This window comes from Salminus brasiliensis, chromosome 1 (genome assembly GCF_030463535.1).
Source record: "Salminus brasiliensis chromosome 1, fSalBra1.hap2, whole genome shotgun sequence".
In the NCBI taxonomy this organism is placed as follows: Eukaryota; Metazoa; Chordata; class Actinopteri; order Characiformes; family Bryconidae; genus Salminus; species Salminus brasiliensis.
This window is the reverse complement of record NC_132878.1, coordinates 63,010,379-63,024,939: the sequence shown is the minus strand read 5'-3', so window position 1 is coordinate 63,024,939 and position 14,561 is coordinate 63,010,379. Positions and strand designations below refer to the sequence as shown.

At 40.3% G+C, this 14,561-nt stretch overlaps 2 protein-coding genes across 2 annotated transcripts; one reads left to right on the top strand and one right to left on the bottom strand.

The window, feature by feature from the left end:
* Nucleotides 1–56: 56 nt before the first annotated feature.
* Nucleotides 57–2,874, bottom strand: churc1 (churchill domain containing 1). Its single transcript, XM_072656371.1, has 4 exons — nucleotides 2,613–2,874; nucleotides 1,599–1,734; nucleotides 1,423–1,493; nucleotides 57–656 (listed from the first exon to the last, which is right to left on the bottom strand). The coding sequence occupies exons 1-4, from the start codon at nucleotides 2,649–2,651 to the stop codon at nucleotides 564–566; spliced, it is 339 nt and encodes a 112-aa protein (XP_072512472.1). The 5' UTR covers nucleotides 2,652–2,874; the 3' UTR covers nucleotides 57–563.
* A 1,857-nt stretch (nucleotides 2,875–4,731) lies between these two features.
* znf106b (zinc finger protein 106b) lies at nucleotides 4,732–13,661 on the top strand. Its single transcript, XM_072656357.1, has 9 exons — nucleotides 4,732–4,954; nucleotides 5,343–5,404; nucleotides 5,578–5,784; nucleotides 6,106–7,242; nucleotides 7,540–8,077; nucleotides 8,188–8,230; nucleotides 10,109–10,257; nucleotides 10,713–10,773; nucleotides 12,388–13,661. Exons 1-9 carry the CDS (start codon nucleotides 4,844–4,846, stop codon nucleotides 12,507–12,509), a joined length of 2,430 nt encoding a protein of 809 aa, XP_072512458.1. The 5' UTR covers nucleotides 4,732–4,843; the 3' UTR covers nucleotides 12,510–13,661.
* Nucleotides 13,662–14,561: the final 900 nt, after the last annotated feature.

Below are 14,561 nucleotides of genomic sequence, written 5' to 3'. Positions count from 1 at the left end.
CTGTGAACATTTTTTACTCAAGAGCACATTTCACATTAAACCACTCTGAATTCACATTAACTGGTTAAATGAAAATGTCATGGCACAGTTTATTTCAGTTACACAAAGCATACAAAACTATTTTGACACGGTTCAAATCTTTACTAGAAATGCAGTGGAATAAGTACTCAACACTTTACCATACATGGGTCTCTGACCCGCAATCAGAAAATCTGAAGTATGTATTCTAATACACTGCATGTGTCTCAAACATACAGAGTGTGTTTGTTTACACTACTTCAGTGTAATTCCAACATTACATTATTGTTATTTGTCCTTAGACTATATACACCCTTTATACTGTTTCTGCAAACATGTTCATAAGGGAAATTATGTCAGCAACAATGTTGATGCCTACTGTAAGTGGAGTTTAAAAAAAATATAAAAAGGGGCTACAATTAACCAGTCATTGACATGGACATGGTGTACTTCGCCAGAGCTGATTATGGATGAAATCCTCATGTGGTACACCCTTAAGAAGAGGATCTATTCAAATTTTATCTCTGTGTCTCTTTTCTGGTGGTCTAAAACAGCGGGGCAGATTGTCTGGGATCGTCTGGCATTACACTGATTGAATCCTCAGCCTTTCCACACAGCATACACAACATGGTGTATTCCTGGGACAAAAACAAACAACAAAACAACACAAGTCATGTTATGGAGGTCTGCTTGTTGTGAATCCGTAGTCTGGTTGCACTTTCACTGTATGTGTGCAGCACTCTAACTTTAAAATCAGTGTGGCGCTCCACTGATATATATATATATATATATATATATATATATATATATATATATATATACACACACACACACACACACACACACTAATAGGGAGAATAGGGCCGCTGTCATTGCTACTACGTAACTCTGGTGAAGCGGGCAGGATAACACTCCAGTAAAATCCAGTTATACTACTCTACTGCCTAAGTCCACATGCTTCTTTCGCTTTCAGTGACCCTTCTGTATCTCTCAACTGGTTCAGAAAAACATGTCCTTTAAGGGTGGCTCAAAGCATAATTACACTTTCTGACTGTAAGGGGAGCCCAGGGCAGAGAAATGCCAATTTCCATAGTGTTGCTTTCAAGGACTAATTTGCACAATAGTACCCCAAATTCAGTCAATCAGCCAAGACATGTTTTGCCTGTTTAATTCCGCATTGGACCTACAAGGCTATTGTACCTAACTTGTACCTCACCAATCAGCACTACAATAAAATACACAATACCACATAAGACAATGCTGGATCAGATATCAGACAGTAAAACAATACATCTTTTTTGTCCAAATATTCCTTTATTATTGTTATTTTTAGTGGTAGTAGTACTACTATTTTACACAATCACCAGTTTCTTCCTATCAAGATCTACTAAGGGGGCTCCTTACCTGATAATCATCCACCACTGTGAAGGTATACTCATGTCTTGCAATGACGTGATCACAATTCTTGCACTTGTCTGTGGGAAAATAAGTGTTGCTTATGAGGATACTCATCTGAGTGACATCTTAGCAGACGGCCTGTGGTATTTACTGACTTCTCTTTCACTCCCGAAATTACTCACGGAGATAAGTGACAATCTCCTCCTCATCTTCATCCACCATGGTCTTGTTGCTGATCAGCACGAAGTCTCGCTGATGACAGTTGGCACAGCCCAGGAAGTTCATAAGATAGGAGCCATTGTCTAGGCAGGTGTTGCCCTGGAAACATCCCAATGAGAGCATGTTACTGGAACTGATTTAGGAAAAACTCATCACTTAATCAAACACTACACACACGGTACAGACAGATTAGATGGCTCCAGGTTTTAATATCAGCAACATTAACAATAACAATTTTTAGATGCAATCAATAAAACAGCAGATAACAGGAAAATGAATAAACCTCTAGTTTATAGAAATGGTTCTCCTGAACAATCAAATCTACACATATTCCAGATACACTGTAGTGTCCAATCAAATCTACACATATTCCAGATACACTGTAGTGTCCAATCAAATCTACACATATTCCAGATACACTGTAGTGTCCAAACAGTTTGCTAGTTAAAGAAACATTCACTATATGTCCACATTTGTGGACACCCCTTCTAATGAATATATTTAGCTACATTAAGTTGCACCTATTGCAGACCAGATGTGCAAATGCACACACAGCTTGTCTAGTCCATGTAAAGAAGTAGCTACTGCCAATAGAATAGGACTATCTAAAGCACCCCCCCTCCCCCACTAGATGCTGGAACACTGCTATGAGGATTTGACTGAATTCAGCCACTGGAGCATTAGTGTGGTCAGGTACTGATGTTGTATCACTTCCAGACGTATTGGAAGGAGCTCCACTCCTCCACAGTCAATCGCTGGGGGGCTTTATACCTCAGGTAATTTTGTCACCTTTGAAGATTCGTTCACTTAGAAGGTGAATGTATGAAGAGCACTGAAGCCTCTTCTAGACCTACGTTGAGATCAACTTTTCCATGATACGCACTTAAAGCAATAACGAGATGATCGATGTTGTACAGGATTTACAACATCACAGTAGTTCTCTCATCACAGTGTTCAGAAACCACTGATTTACTCACCCTGTCCGGATACTCTTTCTGCACACAGCCTGTGCACATTATGAGAGAAAGAAGTCCACTCAGAAATGAGCTGAAATGTGGTGTAGATCTAGAGCTGCGGGCTGGTTCGTGTGTTGTTTCCGCACTCTGCTCTTCTCTGCATAAAGCCCTGATGAACTGGGTTCTAGCGCCGCGGTGTGGACTGGAGCTTTTTTTTTTGACGTGTGTGTCGCAGCACCCGGCACGTATTTAATGAGCCAGCATGTCAACCGGCACATCTTTAAGCAGCCAGCACACTACCCGGCACATCCTAAAACAGCCGATACACCAACCAACACACCCCAAAGCAGCCAACTCACCAACCAGCACACCTTAAATAAGTAAGCAAAGCAACTGGCACATTTTACAGCACCTGGCATACAACCCGGCACATCTTAAGGCAGCTGGCACATGACCCGGAACATCTTAAAGCAGCTGGAACACACCTCACCACACCTTAAAGCAACTGGCATACCAACCGGCATATCCTAAAGTAGCAGTCATACCAATCGGCATATCCTAAAGTAGCAGTCATACCAACCGGCATATCTTAAAGTAGCAGTCATACCAACCGGCATATCCTAAAGTAGCAGTCATACCAACCGGCATATCCTAAAGTAGCAGTCATACCAACCGGCATATCCTAAAGCAGCTGGCACACCAACCGGCACATCTTATAGAAGCTGGCACACAAACCAAGACATCTTAAAGTAGCAGTCACACCAACCGGCACATCTTAAAGCAGCTGGCACACAAACCAAGACATCTTAAAGTAGCAGTCACACCAACCGGCACATCTTATAGAAGCTGGCACACAAACCAAGACATCTTAAAGTAGCAGTCACACCAACCGGCACATCTTATAGAAGCTGGCACACAAACCAAGACATCTTAAAGTAGCAGTCACACCAACCGGCACAGCTTCTACATCTTATAGAAGCTGGCACACAACTCAGCACATCTTAAACCAGCCAGCATGTCAACCAAAAACTCGCGCCGTGCATAAACGACCCTGCGAGCGCAAAGTCTAAACACGTGAGAACTCTTCATGTGTCGATGAAGGACGATGTGTTCATCCTCTTAATGAATCCGGACCCTGTCACCCTGGACTGTTGAGGGTAACGCAGAACCCTTTCTGGCACACATGAGAACAGTCCACTAACACTGAATCTTAATCTACATGTGAAAGCGCACTAATAATGTTGCAGAGTGCTAAACCTGAAAAACACACTCCTGCAGATCACACCAGCTCTCCTGACCTACTGACACACACGCTCCGCCATCAGCGCCCCCTATAGACGGTAACGCTAAGACAGAAAGCGCTGTCTTTGGTTCACGTGCAACTCAATTGCGTGCGTACATTTCTTATAACCAAACCTTGTATCTCCATTTTTTTTCCCGTTTTCCACTTGAATCTGACAGTTGCTCTTTACATTGAGTCAGTTTCAACAATTTCGTGATAAATGGATTAATAGAAATGCTCCAAAATCTGGAATAGCGTGGTTGTACCAGTGTTTTTTTTTAACAAGCACAAATAATTTTACCGTTGTATGCCATTATTTGGAGATTCTCAATAAGTCAATGAGTTTGAGAAAATAATCACTGGTGTCAAGGGGAATTTATTTATTTATTTATTTATTTATTTATTTTAAATAGCTCCAGCTGGGCAGAAGGACAGAATGGGCTTTTATACTGAAAGATAACTTTTTTTTTTATTGCAGCTACAAAATTCGCATTACATCAAACATACTGGTCAGTGTTTGGACGATTGGTGGCGCTAAAACCTCAAATACCAGTGTCAAGAGTTTATTAGGGTGTGGTAAAACCTGAGGGCTCACTGCGTCTGACCTGAAATCAGTGTGGATGCAGAGCTGCTAAAGCTAGCTAGCTACATTCACAATGGAGTTCTGCACCTCTGTAACTGCAGGACATCCATGTGGAGAGTGAGGGCAGTGAGTCGGCTGTGCTAGATAAAGAAGTTTACAGCGAACTGTTTAGGTTTATTTCTGATGTGGGAAATGCTGCCCGAGCCTCTCTTAACTCCGGTTTATCCCCAGGGTTTTGCCAGCCGCGCTTACAGTGATTCAGGGATTGACCAGAGGTCTGCTAATGTGTAACTTGTCCACGCTGAAGCCGTTTCTACAACCACTGTGTGTTACAGTGCGGAGGCGAGGAAACCTTACTGTTTGAGCAGCAGTCAGCAATAGTTGGCAATGAGGTTCAAAACCCAAAAGACTCCACGTCACATGAAACCCCGACAACAACAACAACAACAACAACAACTGCAGAAATGTCCTGTCTGCCTTGTCCAGTTAAAACAAAAGGTGAGGTGATCAACACTGAGGGAAGTGGAGTATTATCAGAATGGCAGTTGTTCAGTTGTGAAAGCCAGAGGGGTAATTTACTTCATTTTCTCCATGCATATGAACTCTTCAGTGCTGGGTGGGATTGATCAAGTTTAAAATGTTCTAAATGTATCACAGCATCATGTTATCAGACATGTTATCAGGTGGCACTACTAAAGTTAGTGAACCCATGCTTCCTGAGTGTTGCTACTCTGTGCTAAAAGAAATAGCTTAGAATTTTTCTGACTTCTGTTCTTAAAATGAGACTGAGGGGTCTTACCTTTACCTTTAGTTTTTGTGGTAACAGTAACGCTCCTTTTGATGAGGGCCATGACCTGAAGTCCTGTTTCTTTCCCTGGCTGAACAGAACCTGGATAAGCATATGCATAGCTGTGCACACCATGAAGCAATCGAGAAACTTATGGGCAGGTAGGTTTGCTGGAACATGCGACATGCAGTGCGTGCATCTCTGTAGATAACGGTGGTTAGTAACTACACAGTACTGAGAAGAAAGACATGTTACGTATTAGTTTGTGTTACTAGTATAGGTTTATTCTGTTATGGGTTTTGAAGACAACTTTGTGTGTTACCCTTCCTCACAGTCAGCAAATGCACAAGTGTTGGGCCTGTGGGGTTTTCATACTGGGGCTGGAACAGTATGGGAGACACATCATGACCCCTGCACATGTTACCAACCTGGTCAACCTTCAGAAGAACAGGTGCAGAGGAAAGGGGTTTATAGTGGATTATACTGATGGTGAGCTGACTGCTATTTGTGCCGAGAGAGATCAGAAACGACGCGTTTTGAAGTAAGTCTTTTTGTAACTTCTGGTTCTTCAGCAAATGGATTTTGTCACTGTTGTAACAATATTTCGTAGCTTCAAAACAGCATCTGCATATAAAAAGGAACAAATGCTGTAAAGTAATGAGACTGAAATGGTTTCAGACAATTTCTAGAAAAAAAGATGAGGTTTTGACATGATGGTGATTATGAATTATGAAAAGCTGTGAAAAATGTGCCATACTTTGTATTTGTATTTTAGGAATAACAGGAGTAGCTTACCTGACCTCAGAGTCTCAGGATAATATCAGCAAGATGTTTGTAATTTCCTATGTCTCCCTACCCTTAGGCTGCAAAAGAAAAAAGAAAGAGAGAGAAGGAAGAAGGCAAAGAAAGTGACACAGTTCCGCAAGGAGTTTAATTGCAGCTGGCTGACGAAGAAGAAGGTCCATGTAAACAATTACCAGATAACACAGAGTAACCAGCAGTCACAACCTCTATATGAGGAAGAAGCCCATGGGTCCAACCAGACTGCAGGCTATATGAACAATTTCTACTGGCAGCAATTTAACATGTATTGCTTGGGTGATGACCTGTCCCCGTCATTGGGCACAATGTTTTCTTCTCCGGAGGAGAATGGGGACAGTTCACAACAGAGCAGGTCAGCAAATAGGAAAAGGTTATCTGCTGACCCCCCAAATTCTTCCCCTGTGAAAAAGCCTGTCAAAACAGACATTAATGGTAGATATTCCAGCTTCAGTGAAGGGTTTGAGACTTCTGGTAAACCTGCCCAATCACTGGTCCATTGCCGTGTAAATCCATGCTTATCCACAATGCCACAAAGGATGCATCAGCCAGTTAAGAAGGATCAGGGTCTGTTTGTTCGTTTTTCAGCAAATCTGGACAGCTCTGCAGCAAATGGAGTTAAAGAGCTAAACAAGTCAACAGAAGAACCCAAGTCAAAACATGTGGGCAATGGAAATCTAAGGAATAGCAAGCTTGCCAAAGAAAAGACAGCTACATCATCAATGTTAAAAAATTCTCTAGAGAAGCCGTCTTCAGGTTCTCAACCAGCTGGAGGAGGTTCCTCCAAACAGTGCCACAAGACTAAAGAGCTGGAAGCTAAGATTAAAGGAAAGTCTTCTCCACCAAGGATGCCCTCAGGTGGGTACAAGCTAGCAGATTTGCTGAAAGAGACCAAGACCAACCAGCACAAAAAAAAAGAGCTTACACATAGCAAACATAGCCTTCCGGCCTTGTTGAATCGATCTGTCAGCAAAACAGAAGCAAGTAAGCCCAACCTGAATGTAGCCAGAGGTATCCGCACCTCTCAGAGGCCAAACAAGACTGGTAGTGAGCCTAAGGTATTAAAACCTGCACTACAGAAGCTCATCAGTTCTAAAAGCTCCCAGTGGAAGGTGAACTGGAAGGAGATTTATGATGAAGCAACAAAGAGGAAACTGCAGAAAGAGAAGGGCTTACCCAGGTGAGGCTGTTGGTAATTCCTGATGCACGAATATGGAACGTGTGGGTGTGATGCAGATCTCCTATAGCATTCATATGCATATCTTCTAAATCAAATGTAGAAGAAATGTAAGAATTATCTACTTGGACCTGCAATATAGAGAAAAATAACATTTATGGTGCAACCAACATTGTCCCAGTCATAGGCAATTCCATAGGCCTCAGTATGTCCGAATGGGTAGAATGGCCTTACACATTGTGAAATGCACATGCATTTTTTTCTGCATGTTTTAACACTGATATTGTTGCTCTCATTAAGGTTTGGGATTGAGCTTTTGAGTCCATTAACGTCTGGGCCACTAGAACTGGACGAAGTTAAGGACTTTGCTTTGGATGAAGGTTTCCAGTGGGAATCCATCAGCTCTGATGATGTAACTCCGTCTTCCTCAGTAGTTCCCTTGAGCGAGAACACCTGTGGAACACAGCCAGCAGAGGCCTCTCCAGGTCCTAGTGCTGAGAGGCATAATGGGGAAACATCAGTAACAAAGCTCACTTCACAGCCAATGGAAACTCCATTAATGAAAAGCAAGACGATGGAAAGAATAAGCATCAGAGGTGCCATAACGAATGTGACATCACTGTCAAACAGAACCTCTGGGCCTGTCACAGAAGCGGCTGGGAGAAAAGATGCCCATACAGCAGAACAAGCCAAAGCTCTGGCTCCATCTTTTGAGACACAACATGGCTTAATGCCAGGTGTCAGTTTAATTAATGTGAAGGCAGAGAAATTGGATGATTCTAAAACAGAAAAGACAGCAGAGTTTAAGCTTATCAGACACATAAAAAAGGAAAAGCAGGTATGGTGAATATGTTGGTCTGTGTTGTGCAGGCACTAATGATCTAATATCTAATTTTGTTCATTTTATTGTACATTTTATCTGAATGTTAATTATTGTTTTTCCCAAAGGATGCTCCAGACACTAGTATTGTGAATGTAGAGATCCCAAAACGTAAGTGCTTTTTTGATGTTCAGTAACAGGTTATGTAGTGTAGATTGCAATTTTATAAACTACAGTTGTACAATTGCATTTTGAAAACAGGTTGGAAAATTATAAAATGATAAGATACATTAGGGAAATCATTATTTATTGATTTATCTGCCTTAATATTTGATTACTTTTTAAACATTTTGATATTAGTTTTCTGACTCTACATTTCTTGAGTTTTCTACAGTTTTTGTATTAAAATTAATTCAAGACTTACAAATTTACATGTTACAGTGGGGGGGGGGGGTGAAGTATTTAGTCAGTCACCAATTGTGCAAGTTCTCCCACTTAAAAAAATTAGAGAGGCCTGTAATTGACGTCATAGGTAGACCTCAACTATGAGAGACAAAATGAGAAAAGAAAAAAAAAAGGGAAATTCACATTGTCTGATTTTTAAAGAATTTATTTGCAAATAATGGTGGAAAATAAGTATTTATTCAATAACAAAAGTTTATCTCAATACTTATTATACGTTATATATCCTTTGTTGGCAATGACAGAGGTCAAACGTTTTCTGTAAGTCTTCACAAGGTTGGCACACACCGTTGCTGGTATGTTGGCCCATTCCTCCATGCAGATCTCCTCTAGAGCAGTGATGTTCTGGGGCTGTCGGCGGGCAACACAGACTTTCAACTCCCTCCAAAGGTTTTCTATGGGGTTGAGATCTGGAACCTGGCTAGGCCACTCCAGGACCTTGAAATGCTTCTTACGAAGCCACTTCTTTGTTGCCCTGGCAGTGTGCTTGGGATCATTGTCATGCTGAAAGACCCAGCCACGTTTCATCTTCAATGCCCTTGCTGATGGAAGGAGGTTTGCACTTAAAATCTCACAATACATGACCCCATTCATTCTTTCATGTACACGGACCAGTGGTCCTAGTCCCTTTGCAGAGAAACAGCCCCAAAGCATGATGTTGCCACCCCTATGCTTCACAGTTGGTATGGTGTTCTTTGGATGCAACTTAGCATTTGCTCTCCTCCAAACAGTTCTACTTTGGTTTCATCTGACCATAAGACATTCTCCCAATACTCTTCCGGAACATCCAAATGCTCTCTAGCAAACTTCAGCCGCGCCCGGATATGTACTGGCTTAAGCAGGGGAACACGTCTGGCACTGCAAGATCTGAGTCCCTGGCGGCGTAGTGTGTTACTGCCTTTGTAACGTTGGTCCCAGCTTTCTGCAGGTCATTCACTAGGTCCCCCCGTGTGGTTCTGGGATTTTTGCTCACCGTTCTTGTGATCATTTTGACCCCACGGGCTGAGATCTTGCGTGGAGCCCCTGATCGAGGGAGATTAGCAGTGGTCTTGTAGGTCTCCCATTTTCTGATTATTGCTCCCACAGTAGATTTCTTCACACCAAGCTGCTTGCCTATTGCAGATTCAGTCTTCCCAGCCTGGTGCAGGTCTACAATTTTGTTTCTGGTGTCCTTCGACAGCTCTTTGGTCTTCACCATAGTGGAGTTTGGAGTGTGACTGTTTGAGGTTGTGGGCAGGTGTCTTTTATACTGTTAACGAGTTCAAACAGGTGCCATTAATACAGGTAATGAGTGAAGGACAGAGAAGCCTCTTAAAGAAGAAGTTACAGCTCTGTGACAGCCAGAAATCTTGCTTGTTTGTAGGTGACCAAATACTTATTGTCCACCATTATTTGCAAATATTTGCAAAAAAAATCAGACAATGTGATTTTCTGAATTTTTTCTCATTTTGTCTCTCATAGTTGAGGTCTACCTATGATGTCAATTACAGGCCTCTCTCATTTTTTTAAGTGGGAGAAGTGTGTTTTGTAGAGAACAGGAATATGATCTCTCATTGGCAGTGAGAATTTATTCTACTTTGTCTTCAGAGAAACTGAGTGAACTGCTGGAAGCATTTCAGAAAGAGGATGAACTGAGTATCAGTTTGGAGGATGTAAACAGTCAACTGCTCCTGGCTCAGTCTGCTCTACATGCTGCCATCAGCAACATTCAAAACCTGCAGGAGATTAAACAGCAGGTATGCAGTTGCATTATTTCACCAACATGCATTTATCATATTTGTTTATCACTGTTCATCATTCAGTGTAAATGGCTTGAACCTGATGCATTGCTGTGGTCTGCTAACAGATGTGATCACCAAAAAATACACATGTTAACTGTCAATACAAAGGGGTTATAGATTCGTGTGAGCTGTCTTGCAAAAAATGTCATGCTTATTTAAAGGGCCATATCATAGATAAAAAAAATAATTTGATGTAGTTTGTAAGCATTGTTAAGCCTGTTTTGAATGTGTTTTTATAACGCCATAAATATGGATTTACATTAAATATATATAGCCTAACAGTTTAAATACAACCACTTAAACATCATATATAAAGCTCAAGGCGCAAAGTAAAGAATGCATCATAATATGGGCCCTGCAATTAACTAGCATGTTTAGAAATGTCTGATGCTGAGAAATTCTCTTGTTAGGTCACTGCAGAAATGGCCTCCCTGAGATCTAAACGCATAAAGATCCTGCAGAGGATACAAAGTAAGGACTAATCTTTTAATGCTTAGTTCATATCTGCTGTATTTAAACACACCAATCAGTTTGGCATTTTTCTTTTTGAGTTAAATTAAATTTTCAGTAATGAAAAGAAACCAGTGGAAAACTGGTTAAAAAACTTTTTAACTATGAGTTGTCACACACAGAATGGGAACAGGAGCATCATGGAGTATCTTTGCAGTCCCATTTATATGTTGATTGATTCTTTCTGAACATTAATGGGAATAGTTCTGTTACTGTAAGCTAATATAAGGCATACAAATATAAATACATTAATGCACCGACAGACTGGAAATGTTCCATCCAAGTGTATATTTGTAGAAGTTTGTGTTGTTAAACCTGGCCCTTTAAGGCTGAAGTGGCACAGCCCTGGTTTGCTGATTATGTTATTGAATCTCGTACAGTGGACAGTTATCAGATGAAACTACAGTATGTACATACAGCATAATCTGTAAGGTGGATCAGAAATTAGAATAAGTTGGTAAATATTAGGATTAGCATGTCAAATTCAGTGTGGTGATTCTATGACATGGCCTAGGGTCAGGCCATAACAGAGAATAAGTGTGCGCTCTCCCCACACCCTCAACCACACCAAACACCGGACACCAACTACTAGCACAGATTTATTTATTGATAAGAAACAGAAAGGAAATATGTATTTGCCTTTTTTTACTTCTCTATTTTAAATTGAAAAAAAAAGAAAAAAAAGTGTAAAGTGCCGAATTGGTCTTCGGGTCCTCAAAGCAGAGGAGTCCTGAAAATGTTTCTTGAAAATGTTCTTTGGTTATGCTTGTGGTCACTCGCAGGACTGCATCCTGCAGTACACACACGCAAAAAAAAACAACCACAACGCAGGAGCAGGAATATTACGATCAGGGCCATAACAATGTGAATCTTATTATTTAATGATGTTGCATTTCTTATACGTAAATCATGCAGATGAACAGCAGTGGCAAAAATAATGAAACAGCGAATTGAGGAAAATGAAAAGAAACGGTCCAAAAACATTATATGACCAAGTGTTTGTGGACACCCCTTCTAATCAATCCATTCACCTACTTTGCACAGATGTGCAGATGCACATGCACACACACACACACACACACACACACACCTTCTAGTGCCTATAGAGAAGTATTGCCAATAGAACAGCAGACAAAAAACAAATATATATACTTATTGGCACAATGCCTAATATCAGGTGTGGGAAATGAAATGATGGTGCTCCATCCAATTCTTTTTGGGTTGAATTTGGGGATTGGGCATGCAGTGGGGTGGTGATCATCCAACATCCTGAGTTCACTGATTTTTTTCAGTTGCTCAATATAATCATATCCTCATAGCAATGTTCTAACATATAGTAGAAAGCCTTCCCTAGCAACAAAAGCAGGAAAAACTGATTTAGGAAGACTATTGGTGTCCCAATATTTTAGCTGTTTTACACATTGACAGGAATTTTACTTGGTTATCTAGCTTTTGTATCATATTAACTGTCAGAATTATAAAGATAAGACAAGGCATTGTTGACTAGGCTAAGTAAATAAGGTGAACCGCAGAAAAGCTGTGTTCATTGACACAAATTTTTTTTATTCTGTTAAGACTCCAGCCTATGCGAAACCTCCTCTGCAGCTTTTCCTAATCCTGCCACTGAGAGTCTGCCAGAAATCTCCAGACAGCAACAGGACCAAGTGCTGGATCACCCTACCATAGAAAGCCTATAAAAGGAAGGGTTCTGTCGCTGTATCCTCTGGGATCCCTCCTGACCTGCTGTAAGAATCACATTATAAGCTCACTCCACACTCTGCAGAGAACACACTCCTTTACTGGTTTTCAGTTTTGCTATATGATCGTTTACTTATGCATCCACATAAGTAATGGAAAGTCCATCCACACTCTTCAAAATCGAATGTGCCAAACAGTATTCTTTTTGATGCCATAGAAGAACCACTGTAGTCCTGCACAGTATGCATTTTGCAAGTAGGGCAATATGTGTTATCTAAGAACACTGAACTTTACAGACATGCTCTGAATTATACAGCAGTCAGCTCAGAACAGGCACAGATTTTGTTAGTTTTGTAGACATCTTTCACCATATGTTATGCTTGGCATAAGTTTGCTCAACCTTGGTCATAATTTGTGGTACTGTAAACAGTTGAAAATGAGATGATGTCTAAATGGCATACAGCTCAAGAGTAAACATTTTTAAGCAAGATTACATTTCCTTTCTTATTTCCATCTTTCACATCGTTTCAACATTTTTCTAATGTTTTTGCACCCTGCACAGGTGGTACCTTCTTTGGCTTTTGTTTAGGGAATTTGTGCCCCTTCTTCATTTGTCCTTGCAAAAGGTTGATTTTAAAAAGGCTTAGCAGAGCATTTGAGGAGCCAGAGTATTTAAGCTTTGAAATGTGCATCACCTGGCCTTTCCTAGCCTATGCTTGTAAACAAGTCATGTCATAAGAAGCTAATTAAGAACTGAGACAGTAAATGGTATCTAAGAGCTCAAATTTCTTTTTCTTTTCTATAAAATTGCACAAAATATTGAAAAATGTTTTCAACTTAATGACTTTTGGAGAACAGTTTCTTTTCTACTGGCCTAATTCACACAAATTTTGACCAATTATGCCCAAACTTTTGCATGCAGTGTATTATCTCAGGCGCATTGATTACTTTAATTTGTATGAGTGTGTGAATTCAAAGACAATCCCACAGACATTCTGACATTCAGCCTTAGTTTAAGGCAATATTGCACTTCTGCTAAGACTTGTGTATTTTCCTATCCTTAGATCTTTAAGCATCGACTGTTTGCGGTGGTTTAGCTGTTGTTCTCTATTCAGGTTCATTTTTTGACTGCTGTGTTCGCAGCCTTAATTGTCTCCTCAGGTATTATCTTTGCTGCTGTTCATGAGTGAGTTCTTTAAGAATGTACCTATTTTGCCTTAAATAAAAAAAAGAAATACACAGCGAGTATGTTGCATCAAGTGTCTCTTTTTTTTTTTTTTTTTTTTTGGCCTTTTCCTTTTAGCTACCAACATAAATTTTACAGCATGCTTGCTATACGATATACCCAAACAAATTAGTTCTTAAAACGTGTGGAAAAATACAATTGGATTTATAGCATATCTAGAAATATTGTAATGTAAAAAATGTGTAATGATCAAGTTATACCTGAATCAGAGACAAAAATCTAAAATACAAGTAACAGAAAATGCCTCTAAAATGCTGTTAAACACTCAAATGAATCAATCTGTGCAACATTGCAGTAGAATTAAGCTAACCAATCATAATGCTAAAATAATCTATGTGGATTGTTAAAATGTTCTAACAATTGCACATTTTATTTATCACGTTCAAAATGATCCAGATAGTCCCATTGGTGAGTCAAAAGCAATGGAACTGCATTATCTGCAGTGACTGCATCCAATATCTTTGGGATGATCTGGAATGGCAGAACTAATCATCCAACATCAGTACCTGACCTCACCAATGTCCTTGTGGCTGAATGCAATCAAATCCTCACAGCAGTGTTTCAACATTGTACCTCCTTTAGTGCAGTAACAGCCTCTACTCTGCAGATTCACTATCAATACCCTTGATTTCAGAAGGAGCACTGGATGAGCAGGTGTCCACAAATGTTTGGACATAAAGTGGAGGTATTTGATTACTTGATTTGAAATGAAATGTCAGTCAAGACACCAAATAACAGCAAGGGAAATACATTCAACCATCATATTCTAGCAACTCTGTTACTAGAGTAAACAGCCCTTGTCAGC